This window comes from Palaemon carinicauda, chromosome 40 (genome assembly GCF_036898095.1).
Source record: "Palaemon carinicauda isolate YSFRI2023 chromosome 40, ASM3689809v2, whole genome shotgun sequence".
Classification (NCBI taxonomy): Eukaryota; Metazoa; Arthropoda; class Malacostraca; order Decapoda; family Palaemonidae; genus Palaemon; species Palaemon carinicauda.
The window spans coordinates 20,365,462-20,383,842 of NC_090764.1; the positions used below are offsets into that span (position 1 = coordinate 20,365,462).

The following is an 18,381-nucleotide window of genomic DNA, read 5'->3' on the forward strand; positions in this document are numbered from 1 at the left end:
ATCTGCTGTCATGCGAATGCTAGGTAAACACCTTACCACTATACTAGCCAGGAGGCAATAAGGACTCCTGAATTAAGCCATGTGAGGAGAACAAGAGATCCCTCACCTCCTATTGCAGTGCAGACGACGTCGTCTCGTTGACCTAATCTGACCGGGGAGAACTGGGACGTGATCTGGACTCGTTCAGGTGGAACTGGGAAGAGGAAAATACAGGGAAACAACTTGTTTTGATGTTTTTCATATAATGCTGAAGCTTGGGCGCATGCGCTTGTAAGAACACTTACACACGAATATATATATATATATATATATATATATATATATATATATGTGCGTGTGTGTACAGTGTATATATATATATATATATATATATATATATATATATATACATATATACTCTCTCTCTCTCTCTCTCTCTCTCTCTCTCTCTCTCTCTCTCTCTCTCTCTCTCTCTCTATATATATATATATATATATATATATATATATATATATAATGTGTATATATATATATATATATATATATATATGATGTATATGTATATATGTATACAGTATATATATATATATATATATATATAATATATATATATATATATATATATATATTGAAGCTTTTTGGCTGAAGTCACCTACGACCCCGACCTCAACCGAAGGCTCCCATAGACATGACCTATTAGTTTGACCCCCCTATAAAAACCACTGCATAACCTAGACGAAAGACTGCATATCCCAACCTACCTATAACCCGAAGTCGAACCCAGGTCTCCCTGGAGTTGGAATTGTGGAAATCGATCCTACACCGGTACAGTCTCTCGTCCTTGATACTGGCCCTCATGATTAGCATGACGGGGGGACTCAGGTGGGCCAGGTAGTGGGCCCGCCCGCCGAAAACACCTTTGTCGGCCCACGACGTTCCGCTGACACCCGTCCTTTGGTCGTAACTGAGGTGTGGTAGGAAAGGAAAGATATTAGTTATCCGAAGGATTACATTGTAGCAATTCACTTTTCTATTCTTTAATTAATATTGCAAGAGGTCTTTTTAATTCAAGACTGACTGAATTTTTTTTTAACTATAATTTAATTTACTAATTGTATAAATTGTAAATCTTGATTTACAATAATTTCGAAGAAAGGTAAAAATTTTACTTTTTTTTAAAAATAAATGTTTAAGTATTATGAGTTTCATTTTTTTTCTCTCTCTCTCTCACTCTCTCTCTCTCTCTCTCTCTCTCTCTCTCTCTCTCTCTCTCTCTCTCTCTCTCTCTCTATGGTATTCCATTAATAATCCTCAACAATTGATTAGAAAATGTGATGCCTGTCATGTTCCAACACACCCCACATGTGCTGAAATACAGCAAAAAATAAAAAATAAAGACACAAAGGTATTCTGCTCAACAGGCTTAGTCTGGATAGAAAATATAATTAAGTCGAGACTAAATCTGCAAATAGTTGAAGATAAAGAAGAGGAAGAAGAAGAAACAGAAGAAGAAGAAGAAAAAAAAGAAGAAGAGAACAATGAACAGGATATGTGTAAGGATGCAGAAGAAATCATTGATATAACCTATGATGCCATCCAACAACATACTTATGAAGAAATAAATTACCAGATGGAAAAAAATAATAGACTCAAGAGACTCTACCCGGACCTACATAATTTTAGGGAAGAGCAAGAACAAGAAAAAATAGAAAAGAAGGATATAGTCTGCAATATGCTGAAAAGAGGGAATTGCAGATTTGGCGAAAGATGCTACTACAAGCATCCAAAGATATGCCATAATTATGAAATATATGGTAAATGTGCGTATTTAGACGGATATGGAGACAAATGCAGAGATCTCCATCCAAAAATATGCAAAAACCTAAAAGAAGGAAAAGGATGTAGTTACAACAAAAAATGTCGATATATGCATCCTGCGACCATGAATGAAAGTAAGAAAACTCAGCAAACTGAAAACAAAAATGAAAGCAAAAAAGAAACAAAAAAAGAAACAAAAAAGCAGGCCGTGTATATACCACGCTATGAACCAAGAGCCCCAAGATATGAGGCCTTTCAACCCAAACCTGCACATTTAGAGCCCAACTACAAAGAATGCATCTATAATGCCAGGGGTTGGTGCAGATATGGGGACAATTGCAGGTATACACACAAAAATAAATATGAAGGCGAAAGAGCAAATATAATAGAAAAGTTGGATTTTTTAATGGCAGAATTCCGGGAAATGAAGAAAAGAACATCATATCAGAACAGGAAGGAAGCATGGGAGAATCCATATTATTACCAATATTAAATAATGGGGATGAAACACAAACCATAATAGTGATGAATGCACAGGGTTTAGTCACGAGTAACTCTAAAAGGAAAATAGAGTTCTTAGAAGAACTAACCCAAATTGAAAAAATAGATATATTAAATATAAGTGAAACATGGTATTCTCAAGAGACTGGCAGTGATGACCAGATAAAGAGTTTCCAAACTTATAGATCAGACAGAAAAAATAGGAATCAAGGGGGAACCGCAATATATGGAAGAGACATAAATCAAGGAAAAGTCTGTGAAAAATACAGCAACACAGAATGTGAATTGATTGCGGTAGAATTTGAATCTGAAAAACTAGTGAATATTGTAGTTTACAGACCCCCAAACACTAAGGAGTTTGACATAATAATAGAAAAAATAGATGATATATGTTGAAACCATAAAGACTGGAATATACTCCTATCCGGAGATTTTAACTTTCCTTTCGTGGATTGGAAAGAACGGATAGAAGAAAGTGGTTGTATGTATACATATAAAAAAGATAGTAATGGTAGCGCAGAAGATAAGAGGCAATTTGAAAAGCTTCAAGATATGCTATTAGAACATAATATGCAACAAATAAACCACATTCCAACAAGAACGGAAAATGTCCTAGATCTAGTATTTGTGAATGAGGTGAATTATGTTAAGGAAATAATAGTGTATAACACGGGAATTTCAGACCACAATGTCATAGAATTGATAGTCCATTCCAAAGCAAGTGATCGCAGAATTAATAAAAGCACAAATCTTTGGGAAGGATATGGAAAATATAATTTTTACAGTAAGAATATAAAATGGTCAGAAATAAATGAAGAACTGAATAAAGAATGGAAAAATGTATTTGTAAGTGATAATATACAGGTAAATACGGACATACTGTACAAAATACTGGAGAAAATTGTTGAAAAATATGTACCGAAAAAAAAAAACAATAAACAAAAGACGTGCATACCAAGAGACAGAAGGATCTTATTTCAGAAAATTAGAAAGTGGAAGAAAAATCTTGCAAAAGAAAAAAATGTGTGGAAAATGAGGGAAATAAAATGTAAGATAGAAAATGCAGAACAAAAGATTATACAGTCGAAAGAAAATGAAAAAAGGGACTTAGAAGAAAGGACACTTCAAAATATAAAAAGAAACCCCAAAGTACTTTACTCCTATGCAAAAAAGATGAATAAAGGGAGATTAGAAATAGGCCCTCTAAGAATTGAAGGACGGCTAACGAATGAAAAAAAGGAAATATGCAACATATTAGCAGAAAAATATAAGAGTGAGTTCACACCAAGAATTGCGAATGAGAATAATGAAACAGAAATGAGAGAAGAAAATGTTGAATATCTAACGGATATAGATATTAATGAAGCAGATATTGTCACGGCTATAAACGGAATTAAAAATGGATCGGCAGCCGGACCAGATGGAGTTCCAGCAATTTTGTTAAAAAAAACTGCAAACACTATCGCGAAGCCGCTTGCAATACTGCTAAGACAAAGTGTAGATATGAGCGAGATATATGTTAAACATAAATTAGCTTATATAACCCCTATCTTCAAAAGTGGATCAAGACTAGAGGCAAGCAATTATAGACCTGTTAGTCTAACATCACATATTATGAAAGTGTATGAGAGGGTAATAAAAAAGAAAATAATGAACCATTTGGTTAAAAATAATTTGTTTAATATGGGTCAACACGGTTTCGTGCCTGGAAAAAGTACACAGACCCAACTGATAGCACACTATGAAAACATATACAAAAATATGATAAATGAAAAAGACACAGATGTGATCTATCTAGATTTTGCAAAAGCCTTTGACAAGGTAGACCATAACATATTGGAGAAAAAAATGAGAAAGCATAATATTGTGGGAAAGATAGGAAAATGGGTAAAAGAATTCCTGCAAAACAGAAAACAGATAGTGGTTGCAAATGACGAGAAATCAGATGAAGCCCAGGTAATATCTGGTGTGCCACAAGGTACGGTATTAGCTGCACTGCTGTTTGTTATTATGATCTCAGACATAGACTGTGATGTTGAAAACTCCATAGTGAGAAGTTTCGCCGATGACACAAGAATAAGTAGAGAAATTACTTGTGATGAAGATAGGAACTCTCTACAAAGAGATCTAAACAAAATATATGAATGGGCGGAGATAAATAGGATGGTATTTAACTCCGATAAATTTGAATCAATAAATTCTGGAAACAGAGAAGGAATGGTTTATGCATACAAGGGACCTAATAATGAGACAATCACAAACAAGGAAGCAATTAAAGACCTTGGTGTAATGTTAAATAGGAATATGTTATGCAACGACCAAATAGCAACACTGTTGGCCAAATGTAAAGCAAAAATGGGAATGTTATTCAGACAGCTGATTTTAATAAAGAAAATTCATAATTATATAATAAAAGACTTGGGTATTTTATTTTTTACCAACGATTAAGACCAAGGCCAGCTCAACTGAGTGTGCAATTTAGTCATTTAAGTTAAATGTAAAATAAAAAAAAAATTCTAAACCTGACGATAACTGAAAGCAATTCAATCCATCTCTTTATCTCTATGTATCTACCCATCTATGGTGCATCTAGTTGCAAGTTTTAATTGCTAATTATCTTATCTAGAATATTTAGTATTAAAAGTGATATCTTACGAAGCACTTACATTCCCTAAAGTAATTCCGTTGTCAAGTGGGCTTTTGACAACCGATAAATTCTCGAACTGCCCGTCATGAATTTATACCTTACTACTCTGAGAATGATCATCATGGAATTTATTTTCATAAAAATTAACATGCGACTGATGATTCCTTCTTGATGTTTTGTTAGGTCATATGTGGAGGGAAATATTACATATTGAACGAGATCTGTGAAACAGCTAGTTTGACGTCAATTACTTGTTTCAGACCCCCACCGTATTGTAATAAGTATTGAAGACACAAGGATATCGGAGTTATCTTATTATATAATGACATGGCTATACAACATTTATCTAATCGAGTCCCTGTTGTCATTATCAAGGTATTATAAAAGGTCTATATAGTATTGTTTGATAATACCAACGAAATTGACAAAATAAAACCAACCATAGTTCAGTCTCTCTCTCTCATCTATATGAGTACTGATTTTATCGGTGTGCAACCATATCTACCAATGATATAAAGACCATCAGGGTGGTTAAGGTGTGTTGTTACTCAGATGACTCGAGTTTAATTACCGCCCAGAGAAATTTCCATCTAGGCTACTCTGGTGAGACGTGGCTCGAATTAAAATATATATATATATATATATATATATATATATATATATATATATGAATGATACACTGGATATATTTGTTCCTTTATACATCGGGTTGTCTATTTATTTTTCCCCAAGCCTTCCGTATCATGACCTGTCAATGGCTATCATAATTGCCTTTATGAAATTATATTTATAGGTCTTGAAATTTGCGGTTTATGATCTCATTTCTTTATAAATTGATGGATTATATAAATCGAAAGCGTATTTCCATTCAAATAATTATGTTCTGAAAAAGAACCCATATATCTACTATGAACTAAAGTTGGATTTCAGCAAACGCCTGCCTCAACTGAATGTAACGAAGGTTGACGATGTCTGATTAATCAGGAATGAATATGATTTTTACCATTGCTATTATTACTACTCTGTTACTATACTATTTTTCTAAGTATTTAACAGCAACTTATTTCACTTGTAATGTGAACTATTATTCGTATATCATTAATATATTGTCTACAGTAGTGTTTATAAAAATAGGAGCACTGGCATACCAATAGCTCGACCATTCACGTCCGTCGTTACAAGACAAATAGGCTTTCATTGCGGTGTTACCATACTATTTTCATAAAACATAAGCGTAAGGGGTAAAGGAATACTTTGAGGCAACTGTACGTAGTACACTCGAGTACTGCAATGTGATTTGGTACCCACACTACCAAAAGGATATTGCGCAAATAGAGAGTGTACAAAGGTCCTATACTGCTAGAATAGAAGAAGTTAAGGACCTTGACTACTGGGAAAGACTGAAATTTTTAAAACTATACAGTCTAGGAAGGAGAAGAGAACGCTACATGATAATACAAGCATGGAAGCAAATAGAGGGAATTACTGAAAACATCATGGAGCTAAAAATATCAGAAAGAGCAAGCCGAGGTAGATTAATAGTGCCAAAAAATATACCAGATAAACTAAGAAAGGCGCACAGGACATTAATCCACTACGCACCAGCATCGATAATGCAGCGACTATTTAATGTGCTGCCAGCTCATCTAAGAAACATATCAGGAGTGAGCGTAGATGTGTTTAAGAATAAGCTCGATAAATACCTAAGATGCATCCCAGACCATCCAAGACTGGAAGATGCAAAATACACCGGAAGATGCATTAGCAACTCTCTGGTGGATATACGAGGTGCCTCACACTGAGGGACCTGGGGAACCCAAACAAAAAATAAGGCAATAAGGTAAGGTAAGGCTCTCTCTCTCTCTCTCTCTCTCTCTCTCTCTCTCTCTCTCTCTCTCTCTCTCTCTCTTGTAAAAAGAAGCTTTCTGTAATGGCATGTGAAATTATACTGTATAGTCAAACCTCAATAAAGTGATGTAAAAACCCTGTACATATCCAGTGTGCTTATAGGGATTTTAGCATAAAATGTGATATGAACCTCGTGTCAAAAAGTCGACAGCTCAAAAAGTTGCGGGATGTTTCAGACTTTTTGGTTTTGTGGTACTGATACTTTTTCTTTTATTTTCATTGTATTAGTATTTCCATTTTGTATTATGGTAATGTTATTGTTTTACTAACTACTGCACAATACGGTGTATGAAATACTGTAATGGGCCGAGAGAAGGTTGTGAACTCAAAGGCAGTGTGAAAGCAACTGAGTTCGTTTATTGTAGAACACTCTCCTTTATATACAAAATCTCAAAGCAACAAGAATTTTCATGTTGAGAAATCGACAATGTTACATAGGAAAAAAACAGACATGATTTTTCAGGTTCTTTTTAGTGCGAGGGGAGAGCGAAGATACAAGCACAAAATGAACTATGTACGATCGTGTGACACACGGTTGGTACATGGCTCCCCCCCTAAAAATGACATACTGTACATGTTAAATAGGGTGCCCCGATCTAGAGAGGCGAACTGTAGGTGGGTCATCTGGCAGAAGATAAGCAGGTTTTAGTCGATCAATGGAGACCCAGTCTTCTTTGCCACGAATGTTTAGTAGGAATGCTTTCGGACGGCGTCGGATCACAAGGAAAGGGCCCGTGTAAGGGGGCGTTAGTGGTGGCTTGCTAGTGTCGTTGCGCAGGAAGACGTGCGTTGCAGAGTGCAAGTCCGTTGGTATGAGATGCTTCGCTGGGGTCTTGTAAGTCTGGCGGCACGGAGTAAATTTTCCCACGACGTGACGTATGCGCTGGAGATCGTCGAAGGAGGTTGTAGAAGGAAAAAATTTGGCAGGGACGACCAACGGGTCGCCATACACCATTTCAGCTGCCGAGACGTCGAGGGCGTCTTTAGGAGTGGTCCTTAGTCCCAGGAGGACCCAGGGAAGCTGAGTAAACCAGTTGCAATCCTTTCAGCGGGACATCAAAGCTGCTTTGAGGATGCGATGAAAACGTTCATCCATTCCATTGGCAGCGGGGTTGTAGGCCGTTGTCTGATGTAGGGTGATGCCCAGGAGATTCGCTAATGACGTCCACAATTGAGAGGTGAAAGTGGTTCCCCTGTCAGAAGTAATATGCTCAGGGATACCAAATCTTGAAATCCTTCCAGAGATTAAGGCAGATGTACATGAGGCGGACGTTGCAGTTTCCATGGGAATGGCTTCAGGCCAACGAGTGGAACGGTTGATGACGGTAAACAGGTAATGATTTCCTTGTGATGTGGGTAGGGGGCCTACAACGTCGACGTGAATGTATGCGAAACGACGCTGAGGTTGAGGAAAGGTGCCCACTCCTGAATCCGTGTGTCGATGTACTTTGGAAGTTTGGCAAGAAGTACAGACGTGGACCCAATCCTTAGCATCCTTAGAAATGCCGTGCCAAATGAACTTTGCCTTCAGCAGCTGTGCAGTAGAACGGCACGAGGGATGTGAAAGGCCGTGAATGAAATCAAACACCTGCCGTCGCATGGGAGCAGGAATCCAAGGTCGCGGTCTACCAGTACTGATGTCACAGAGGAGGGTGGTGTTGGAGTCTTCGAGGGGAAAGTCTTCCCAACGGAGGGACGTGCAGGATGTCCTACATGCTTGATACTCTGGATCTTGTCGTTGGGCTTCAGCCAGGGCGTTTTAATCTAATCCCAGTTGAACGGCAGCCAACATGTTTCTTGACAGGGCATCGGCAACGGGATTCATTTTCCCAGAGATGGCGTTGCTGGGCGGACCAGGCATCAGACTGTCGAGTAAAAGCGTGCACCAGATGCATGTGGTCTGTGCGAATGATGAAGGGCGTACCTTCTAAGAAATGGCGAAAGTGACAGACAGCCAAGTGCACCGCCAGCAATTCTCGATCGAAGGTAGAATAACCCGATTCTGCCTTGGACAGTTTTGTGCTGAAGAAGGCCAATTTGCGGGGCGAGCCATTGACCACCTGCTCGAGTACTGCACCAATAGCGACATCGCTGGCATCGGTGGAGAGAAGGCGAGGGGCTTGTGGGATAGGAAAAGTGAGAGCTGCAGCAGTTGATAGGGCCTTCTTTGCATTGCAGAAGGCTGCTTCTTGAAGAGGACCCCACTTCAGGTCCTTTGGCTTGCCCTTGAGGGAGGTGTAGAGGGGAGCAAGAGTGGCGGCAATGGCTGGCAGTAAACAGTGATAATAGTTGATCATGCCCAAGAATTCCTGCAGAGCTTTGATGGTCGAGGGCACGGGGAAGTTCCGAACGGCTGCTACCTTCTCAGGGAGGGGGTGGACTCCTTTAGGAGTGATGCGGTGCCCTAAGAACGACACTTCGTTGGCGCCAAAGGTACACTTGTCATACCGGACTACAAGGCCGCTTTGTTGCAGGCGGTCGAGCATGATGCACAGGTGACGGAGGTGTTCCTCTTTTGAGGAGGAGAACACAAGTATGTTGTCCATATAACATGCACAGAAAGGGAGGTCCCCTAAGATGCCATCCATGAGACGTTGAAACGTGGCCCCAGCATTACGAAGGCCAAATCAGGAGTAATTGAAGGTGTATGTACCAAACGGAGTGGTGATGGCAGTCTTGGGGATGTCTTCTGGGTTCATAGGCACCTGATAATACTCCTTCAGGAGGTCGACCTAGAGAAAACCTTTGCTTTGTGCAGGTAGGAGGTCACGTCGGCAATGTTTGGGAGGGGGTAGTGATCCGGTTCTGTTTGCATGTTCAGGCGCCTGTAATCCCCGCATGAATGGAGGGAGCCGTCTTTCTTCAGAACGATGTGTAAGGGTGACGACCATGGGCTGGAGGCCTTTTGACAAAGGCCCATTTCCCCCATTTCGGCGAACATCTGTTTGGCGGCTGCCAATCGTTCTGGTGCCAGACGTCTGAATTTTGCGAAGACTGGGGGTCCCGTCGTCTTGATATGGTGATAAATACCGTGCTTGGCAGGAACCGTGGGCGTTTAGCGAAGTTTTGGACGGAAAACTTCCGGGTATGACGTGAGGAGGTGGGCGTAGGCATCCGTGGGTGCACTGATGTGGAGAGCGAGGTTAGAGCGGGCGGGTTGAAGAGGTGTCGACAAGTACGAGTCTGCGTTGACCAATCGTCGGTGGGAGACATCGACCAGAAGGTGGAAATGAGAGAGGAAATCCGCACTGAGGATTGGCAATGTGACGTCAGCAACGAGAAACTTCCAATTGAATTTGCCGTTTCCTAACGATAATGTGAGGTTCTCGTAACCGTAGGTGGGTATCGCAGATCCGTTGGCAGCTACCAAGCGGACGTCGGCAGATGTAGGCAGACTACGTCGTGTCTTGAAGAGTTTCCTTGGCAAAAGAGAACGACAAGCACCCGTGTCTACCAAAAATCGCACGCCCGTTCCTGCACCATGTAAAAAGAAAAGATTAGAAACACGGGAGGCCATCGCCACAAGCGACGGCCTACCTACTGAAGTGGTAGTAGCAAAACTGTGGCGGATGGGAAGTAGTAAGTGGCTGTAGAAGTCGTTTGTTGGGGCGCGAGTGATTGGTGTGTGGTGGGCGGCTTTGTCGCTGCTCCGGCACGTCACGATGTAGGCGTGTATGTCCTACGGCATTCATGTCAGCTTCGGTTGACGTTGAATAGGCATCCCCTTTGTCAGGGGTGGAGTCGTTGATGGAGGTCTTGAAGTGGCTCTCCATAGGGGCGTCGGCTTTGGTCATCAAGTCCCTTATGGGTAAACTATCGACATCGGGTATGGCAGCGCGTATAGGTCCGGGTAAACGGCGTATCCAAAGGGCACGAAGTAGGTTCACCTCACGAGGAGAGCCGTCTGCGGCAGGTTTAAGGCGAGCGATACTGGTCATTTCCCTGAGGGCAAGCGAAGCCCTTTTGTCCCCCAACGGTTGTTGCGAGAGCTGAAAAAGCTTTGCTACACGGGTTGCTGGCGACGGCGAGTACTGCTGTAGAAGGTATGTTTTGAGGGCGCCATATGCTATTGGGGTGTCTCCTTGTTCACAAAGCTAGTCGGATATTTCCGGGAAGGTGTTCTTGGGTATCGCCGCGAGAACATAATCTGCTTTGGTGGTTGAGCGAGTCACGCCCTTGAAGCGAAACTGGACTTCTGCGTGCTGAAACCAAGCAAACGCCTCTCCGCTGGCAAACGGTGAAAGTTTCAATGGGGCGGCCGCAGCGCCAACTTCTGTAGAGTCCGCCATAGTACCAACAATGGAGGGGCGAGGGGGTGGGGGTGGAAGGCGGTGGGAGCGAGTCGACTTCCGGGGTCACCAATGTAACGGGCCGAGAGAAGGTTGTGGACTCAATGGCAGTTTGGAGGCAACTGAGTTCGTTTATTGTAGAACACTCTCCTTTATATACAAAATCTCAAAGCAACAAGAATTTTCATGTTGAAAAATCGACATTGTTACAGAGGAAAAAAACAGACATGATTTTTGAGGTTCTTTTTAGTGCGAAGGGAGAGCGAAGATACAAGCAAAAAATGAACTATGTACGATCGTGTGACACACGGTTGGTACAATACTGTACTTTACAGTAGTAATGTAGATATAGGCTACGTGTATCGTGAGTTTCAATTGAACGACTCGTCCTCCCGAAAACAGTGAACACTAACGAGTTTTACCTTGGCTGATTAAGCTATACTGTAGTGAAATTACTGTATATATACAGTATTGCAGTAATATACACTGCAGTATCAGCAAGCAATTATAGATAGGAGTGTTTTGCTGGTACTTTTCGTATTATACTAGGAATGTGTGGCAGTGACAAGTGTCAAGTGTATTTTAGTCTTACTGTGTACATAGTACATGTGCTTACATGTACTGTACACCTGAAGTGTGTTAATTCATTAACACAATACTTATACTATGATAGACTCCAAATAAAACCAGTATTAGGCAGTACTTAGTGTGTTATTCGACAACGCATAGGCAATGGCCAGTGAGTTGGTAGCTTAGGAGTTAACCCATCCTAGGGCAGCAAGTATTCGTAAATTCTTGCTTTTCACGTCTGTCTCTGTTACCTATCCGCAGCAATTAAGGAGGGATGAGTGTAACTAGTTGTTTGTTTTTTAATGATAGATTTTTACCTACGAGTTCAAACTATTGTTTGTATTTTTTCCAAGCTATTTATTTTGTCTAATTTACTCTTTACTTCTATATTTCTTTATTTTTGCTGGATTGTATACCTTCTAGAAGCCTCTTGTGTTAAGGCATTCACCTATTAGAACTATGGTTGTAACGGTTAATAATAATAATAATAATAATAATAATAATGCGCTACGTATATCTAGATTTTATTTCTGTGTGAAACAATACCAGTCTCAGGAAATGATATCCCTAATTTTAAGAAGTGTATTAACCCAGGAGTAATATCTAGATATAATCAATGTATTATTATTATTATTATTATTGTAGCTTAGCTAGTAATAATAAAAATAACAACAACAACAACAATAATAATAATAATACAAATAATAATGATAATTTTAGCTTAAGTTTCTATTCTTAGAGCAGATGTAATTTTAGCTTATTATTTTTAATCATTTGGACAAATGTCACTTTAGCTTAAATTTCAATTTTTGAACAGATATGTTATTATAATTTCTTATTCTGTAATAGGGTGTCCTATTAGAATAATTTCCCATTCTGAGGAAAGGCGTCATTTTAGCTTAATTATCTATTCCGTTGATAGGTTTCATTTCAGCTTAATTTTCTATTCCGTAGATAGGTTTCATTTTAGCTTAATTTTCTATTCCGTGGACAGGTGTCATTTTAGATTAATTTTCTATTCCATGGACAGGTGTCATTTTAGCTTAATTTTCAAATCTATGAACGGGTGTTATTTTAGATTAATTTTCTATTCCATGGAAAGTTGTCATTTTAGCTTAATTTTCCATTCTGTGGATGGGTGTCATTTTAGTTTAATTTTCTATTTCATGACTAAGTTTCATTTTAGCTTAATTTTCTATTCCATGGACAGGTGTCACTTTAGCTTAATTTTCTATTCTCAGGAAAAGTGTCGTTTTAGCTTAATTTTCTATTCACAGGAAAGGTGTAGTTTTAGCTTATTTTTCTATTCACAGGAAAGGTGTCTTTTTAGCTTAATTTTCTATTTTCAGTAAAGGTGTCATTTCAGCTTAATTTTCTATTCACAGGAAAGGTGATGTTTTAGCTAATTTTTTATTCACAGGGGAGATATTGTTTAGCTTAATTTTCTATTCTCAGGAAAGGTGTCGTTTTAGCTTAATTTTCTATTCTCAGGAAAGGTGTCGCTTTAGCTTAATTTTCTATTCTCAAGGAAAGTGTTGTTTTAGCTTAATTTTCTATTTTCATGAAAGGTGTGGTTTTAGCTTAATTTTCTGTTCTCAGGAAAGGTGTCATTTTAGCTTAATTTTCCATTCTCAGGAAAGGTGTTGTTTTAGGATAATTTTTTATTTTCAGTAAAGGTGTCGTTTTAGCTTAATTTTCCATTCTCAGAGAAGGGGACGTTTTAGCCTAATTTTCTATTCTCAGGAAAGGTGTCGTTTTATCTTAATTTTCCATTCTCAGGAAAGGTGTTTTGATTTAGCTTAATTTTTTATTCTCAGGAAAGGTGTTGTCTCAGCTTAATTTTTTATTCTCATGGCAAGTGTCATTTTAGCTTGATTTTCTATTCTCAGGAAAGGTGTCGTTTTAGCTTAATTTTCTATTCTCAGGAAAGGTGTCGTTTTATCTGAATATTCTATTCTCAGGAAAGGTGTCGTTTAAGCTTAATTTTCTATTCTCAGGAAAGGTGTTGTTTTAGCTTAATTTTCTATTATTCGGGAAGGTGTCGTTTTAGCTTAATTTTCTATTCTCAGGGAAGGTATCATTTTATCTTAATTTTCTATTCTCTGGGAAGGCGTCGTTTTAGCTTAATTTTCTTTTCTCAGGAAAGGTGTCATTTTAGCTTAATTTTCTATTCCATGGACAGGTGTCATTTTAGCTTAATTTTCAATTCTATGAACGGGTGTCATTTTAGATTAATTTTCTATTCCATGGACAGGTGTCATTTTAGTCTAATTTTCTATTCTGTGGACTGATGTCATTTTAGTTTAATTTTCTATTTCATGACTAGGTTTCATTTTAGCTTAATTTTCAATTCCGTGGACAGGTGTCACTTTAGCTTAATTTTTTATTCTCAGGAAAAGTGTCGTTTTAGCTTAATTTTCTATTCACAGGAAAGGTGTAGTTTTAGCTTAATTTTCTATTCACAGGAAAGGTGTCATTTTAGCCTAATATTCTATTTTCAGTAAAGGTGTCATTTTAACTTAATTTTCTATTCACAAGAAAGGTGTTGTTTTAGCTAATTTTCTATTCACAGGGGAGATATTGTTTAGCTTAATTTTCTATTCTCAGGTATGTTGTCGTTTTAGCTTAATTTTCTATTCTCAGGAATTGTGTCGTTTTAGCTTAATTTTCTATTATCAGGGAAGGTGTTGTTTTAGCTTAATTTTCTATTTTCAGGAAAGGTTTTGTTTTAGCTTAATTTTCTGTTCTCAGGAAAGGTGTCGTTTTAGCTTAATTTTCCATTCTCAGGAAAGGTGTTGTTTTAGGATAATTTTTCATTTTCAGTAAAGGTGTTGTTTTAGCTTAATTTTCCATTCTCAGGAAAGGTGTCGTTTTATCTTAATTTTCCATTCTCAGGAAAGGTGTTTTGATTTAGCTTAACTTTTTACTTTCAGGAAAGGTGTTGTTTCAGCTTAATTTTTTATTCTCATGGGAAGTGTCATTTTAGCTTAATTTTCTATTCTCAGGAAAGGTGTTCTTTTAGCTTAATTTTCTATTCTCAGGAAAGGTGTCGTTTTATTTGAATATTCTATTCTCAGGAAAGGTGTCGTTTAAGCTTAATTTTCTATTCTCAGGAAAGGTGTCGATTCAGCTTAATTTTCTATTATCTGGGAAGGTGTCGTTTTAGCTTAATTTTCTATTCTCAGGGAAGGTGTCGTTTTATCTTAATTTTCTATTCTCTGGGAAGGCGTCGTTTTAACTTAATTTTCTTTTCTCAGGAAAGGTGTCATTTTAGCTTAATTTTCTATTCCGGGGACAGGTGTCATTTTAGCTTAATTTTCAAATCTATGAACGGGTGTCATTTTAGAATAATTTTCTATTCCATGGACAAGTGTCATTTTTGCTTAATTTTGTATTCTGTGGATGGGTGTCATTTTAGTTTAATTTTCTATTCCATGACTAGGTTTCATTTTAGCTTAATTTTCTATTCCGTGGACAGGTGTCACTGTAGCTTAATTTTCTATTTTCAGTAAAGGTGTCATTTTAGCTTAATTTTCTATTCACAGGAAAGGTGTTGTTTTAGCTAAGTTTCTATTCACAGGGGAGATATTGTTCAGCTTAATTTTCTATTATCAGGTAAGGTGTCCTTTTAGCTTAATTTTTTATTCTCAGGAATTGTGTCGTTTTAGCTTAATTTTCTATTCTCAAGGAAGGTGTTGTTTTAGCTTAATTTTCTATTTTCAGGAAAGGTGTTGTTTTAGCTTAATTTTCTGTTCTCAGGAAAGGTGTCATTTTAGTTTAATTTTCCATTCTCAGAAAAGGTGTTGTTTTAGGATAATTTTTCATTTTCAGTAAAGGTGTTGTTTAGCTTAATTTTCCATTCTCAGGGATGGGGACGTTTTAGCTTAATTTTCTATTTTTCAGGAAAGGTGTCGTTTTATCTTAATTTTCCATTCTCAGGAAAGGTTTTTTGATTTAGTTAATTTTTTTTTCTCAGGAAAGGTGTTATTTCAGCTTAATTTTTTATTCTCATGGAAAATGTCATTTTAGCTTAATTTCCTATTCTTAGGAAAGGTGTTCTTTTAGCTTAATTTTCTATTCTCAGGAAAGGTGTCGTTTTATCTGACTATTCTATTCTCAGGAAAGGTGTTGTTTAAGCTTAATTTTCTATTCTCAGGAAAGGTGTGGTTTTAGCTTAATTTTCTATTATCTGGGAAGGTGTTGTTTTAGCTTAATTTTCTATTCTCAGGGAAGGTGTCATTTTATCTTAATTTTCTATTATCTGGAAAGGCGTCGTTTTAGCTTAATTTTCTTTTCTCAGGAAAAGTAATTTTAGCTTAATTTTCTATTCCATGGACAGGTGTCATTTTAGCTTAATTTTCAAATCTATGAACGGGTGTCATTTTAGATTAATTTTCTATTCCATGGACAGGTGTTATTTTAGCTTAATTTGGTATTCTGTGGACTGATGTCATTTTAGTTTAATTTTCTATTCCATGACTAGAGTTTCATTTTAGCTTAATTTTCTATTCTGTGGAGAGGTGTCACTTTAGCTTAATTTTTTATTCTTAGGAAAAGTGTCGTTTTAGCTTTATTTTTTATTCACAGGAAAGGTGTAGTTTTAGCTTAATTTTCTATTCACAGGAAAGGTGTCGTTTTAGCTTAATTTTCTATTTTCAGTAAAGGTTTCATTTTAGCTTAATTTTCTATTCTCAGGAAAGGTGTTGTTTTAGCTAATTTTCTATTCACATGGGAGATATTGTTTAGCTTAATTTTCTATACTCAGGAAAGGTGTCATTTTAGCTTAATTTTGTATTCTCAGAAAAGGTGTCGTTTTAGCTTAATTTTCTATTATCAAGGAAGGTGTTGTTTTAGCTTAATTTTCTTTTTTCAAGAAAGGTGTTGTTTTAGCTAAATTTTCTGTTATTATTATTATTATTATTATATGCTAAGCTACAACCCTAGTTGGAAAAGCAGGATGCTATAAGCTCAGGGGCCTCAACAGGGAAAATAGCCCAGCGAGGAAAGGAAATAAGGTAATAAGGAAAAATAAAATATTTTAGGAATAGTAACATTATTAAAATAAATATTTCCTATTTAAACTATGAAAACTTTAACAGAACAAGAAGAAGAGAAACTAAATAGAAAAGTGTGCCAGAGTGTACCCTCAAGCAAGAGAACTCTAACCCAAGGCAGTGTAAGACCATGGTACATAGGCTATGGCACTACCTAAGAATAGAGAACAATGGTTTGATTTTGGAGTGTCCTTCTCCTAGAAGAGCTGCTTACCATAGCTAAAGAGTCTCTTCTACCCTTACCAAGAGAAAAGTAGCCACTGAACAATTACAGTGCAGTAGTTAACCCCTTGGGTGAAGAAGAATTGTCTATTAATCACAGTGTTGTCAGGTGTATGAGGAAAGACGAAAATCTGTAAAGGATAGGCCAGAATATTCGGTGTCCGTGTAGGCAAAGGGAAAGAACCGTAACCAGAGAGAAGGGTCCTATGTAGTACTGTCTGGCCAGTCAAAGGACCCCATAACTCTCTAGCGGTAGTATCTCAACGGGTGGCTGGTGCCCAGGCCAACCTACTACCTTATTTACTACTACCCTATTTACGGGAAAGGTGTTGTTTTAGCTTAATTTTTATTCACAGGAAAGGTGCTGTTTTAGCCTAATGTTCTATTTTCAGTAAAGGTGTCATTTTAGCTTAATTTTCTATTCTCAGGAAAGGTGTCATTTTAGCTTAATTTTCCAATCTCAGGAAAGGTGTTGTTTTAGGATAATTTTTTATTTTCAGTAAAGGTGTATTTTTAGCTTAATTTTCCATTCTCAGAGAAGGGGACGTTTTAGCTTTATTTTCTATTCTCAGGAAAGGTGTCGTTTTATCTTAATTTTCCATTCTCAGGAAAGGTGTTTTGATTTAGCTTAATTTTTTATTCTCAGGAAAGGTGTTGATTCAGCTTAATTTTTCATTCTCGTGGAAAGTGTCATTTTAGCATAATTTTCTATTCTCAGGAAAGGTGTTCTTTTAGCTTAATTTTCTATTCTCAGGAAAGGTGTAGTTTTATCTGAATATTCTATTCTCAGGAAAGGTGTCGTTTAAGCTTAATTTTCTAATCTTAGGGAAGGTGTCGTTTTATCTTAATTTTCTATTCTCTGGAAAGGTGTCCTTTTAGCTTAATTTTCTTTTTTCAGGAAAGGGGTTGTTTTAGCTTAATTTTCTGTTCTCAGGAAAATTGTCGTTTTAGGATAATTTTTTATTTTCAGTAAAGGTGTCATTTCAGCTTAATTTTCCATTCTCAGAGAAGGGTACGTTTTAGCTTAATTTTCTATTCTCAGGAAAGGTGTCGTTTTATCTTAATTTTCCATTCTCAGGAAAGGTATTTTGATTTAGCTTAATTTTTTATTCTCAGGAAAGGTGTTGTTTCAGCTTAATTCTTTATTCTTAAGGAAAGTGTCTTTTTAGATTAATTTTCTATTCTCAGGTAAGGTATTCTTTTAGCTTAATTTTCTATTCGCAGGAAAGGTGTCGTTTTATCTGAATATTCTATTCTCAGGAAAGGTGTCGTTTAAGCTTAATTTTCTATTCTCAGGAAAGGTGTCGTTTCAGCTTAATTTTCTATTATTTGGGAAGGTGTCATTTTAGCTTAATTTTCTATTCTCAGGGAAGGTGTCGTTTTATCTTAATTT

General features: G+C 37.3%; 1 protein-coding gene across 1 annotated transcript in view; it reads right to left on the minus strand.

Annotated features, from left to right (window-relative positions):
- The window catches only part of LOC137631858 (uncharacterized), an 80,201-nt gene that overhangs the window by 27,967 nt on the left and 33,853 nt on the right, over positions 1–18,381 (minus strand). The window contains exons 3-4 of the mRNA XM_068363866.1: positions 741–943; positions 107–193 (exon numbers count right to left, since the gene is read on the minus strand). Of these exons, the coding sequence (XP_068219967.1) occupies positions 107–193; positions 741–943 (290 nt within the window). The remainder of the gene's footprint in view (positions 1–106; positions 194–740; positions 944–18,381) is intronic.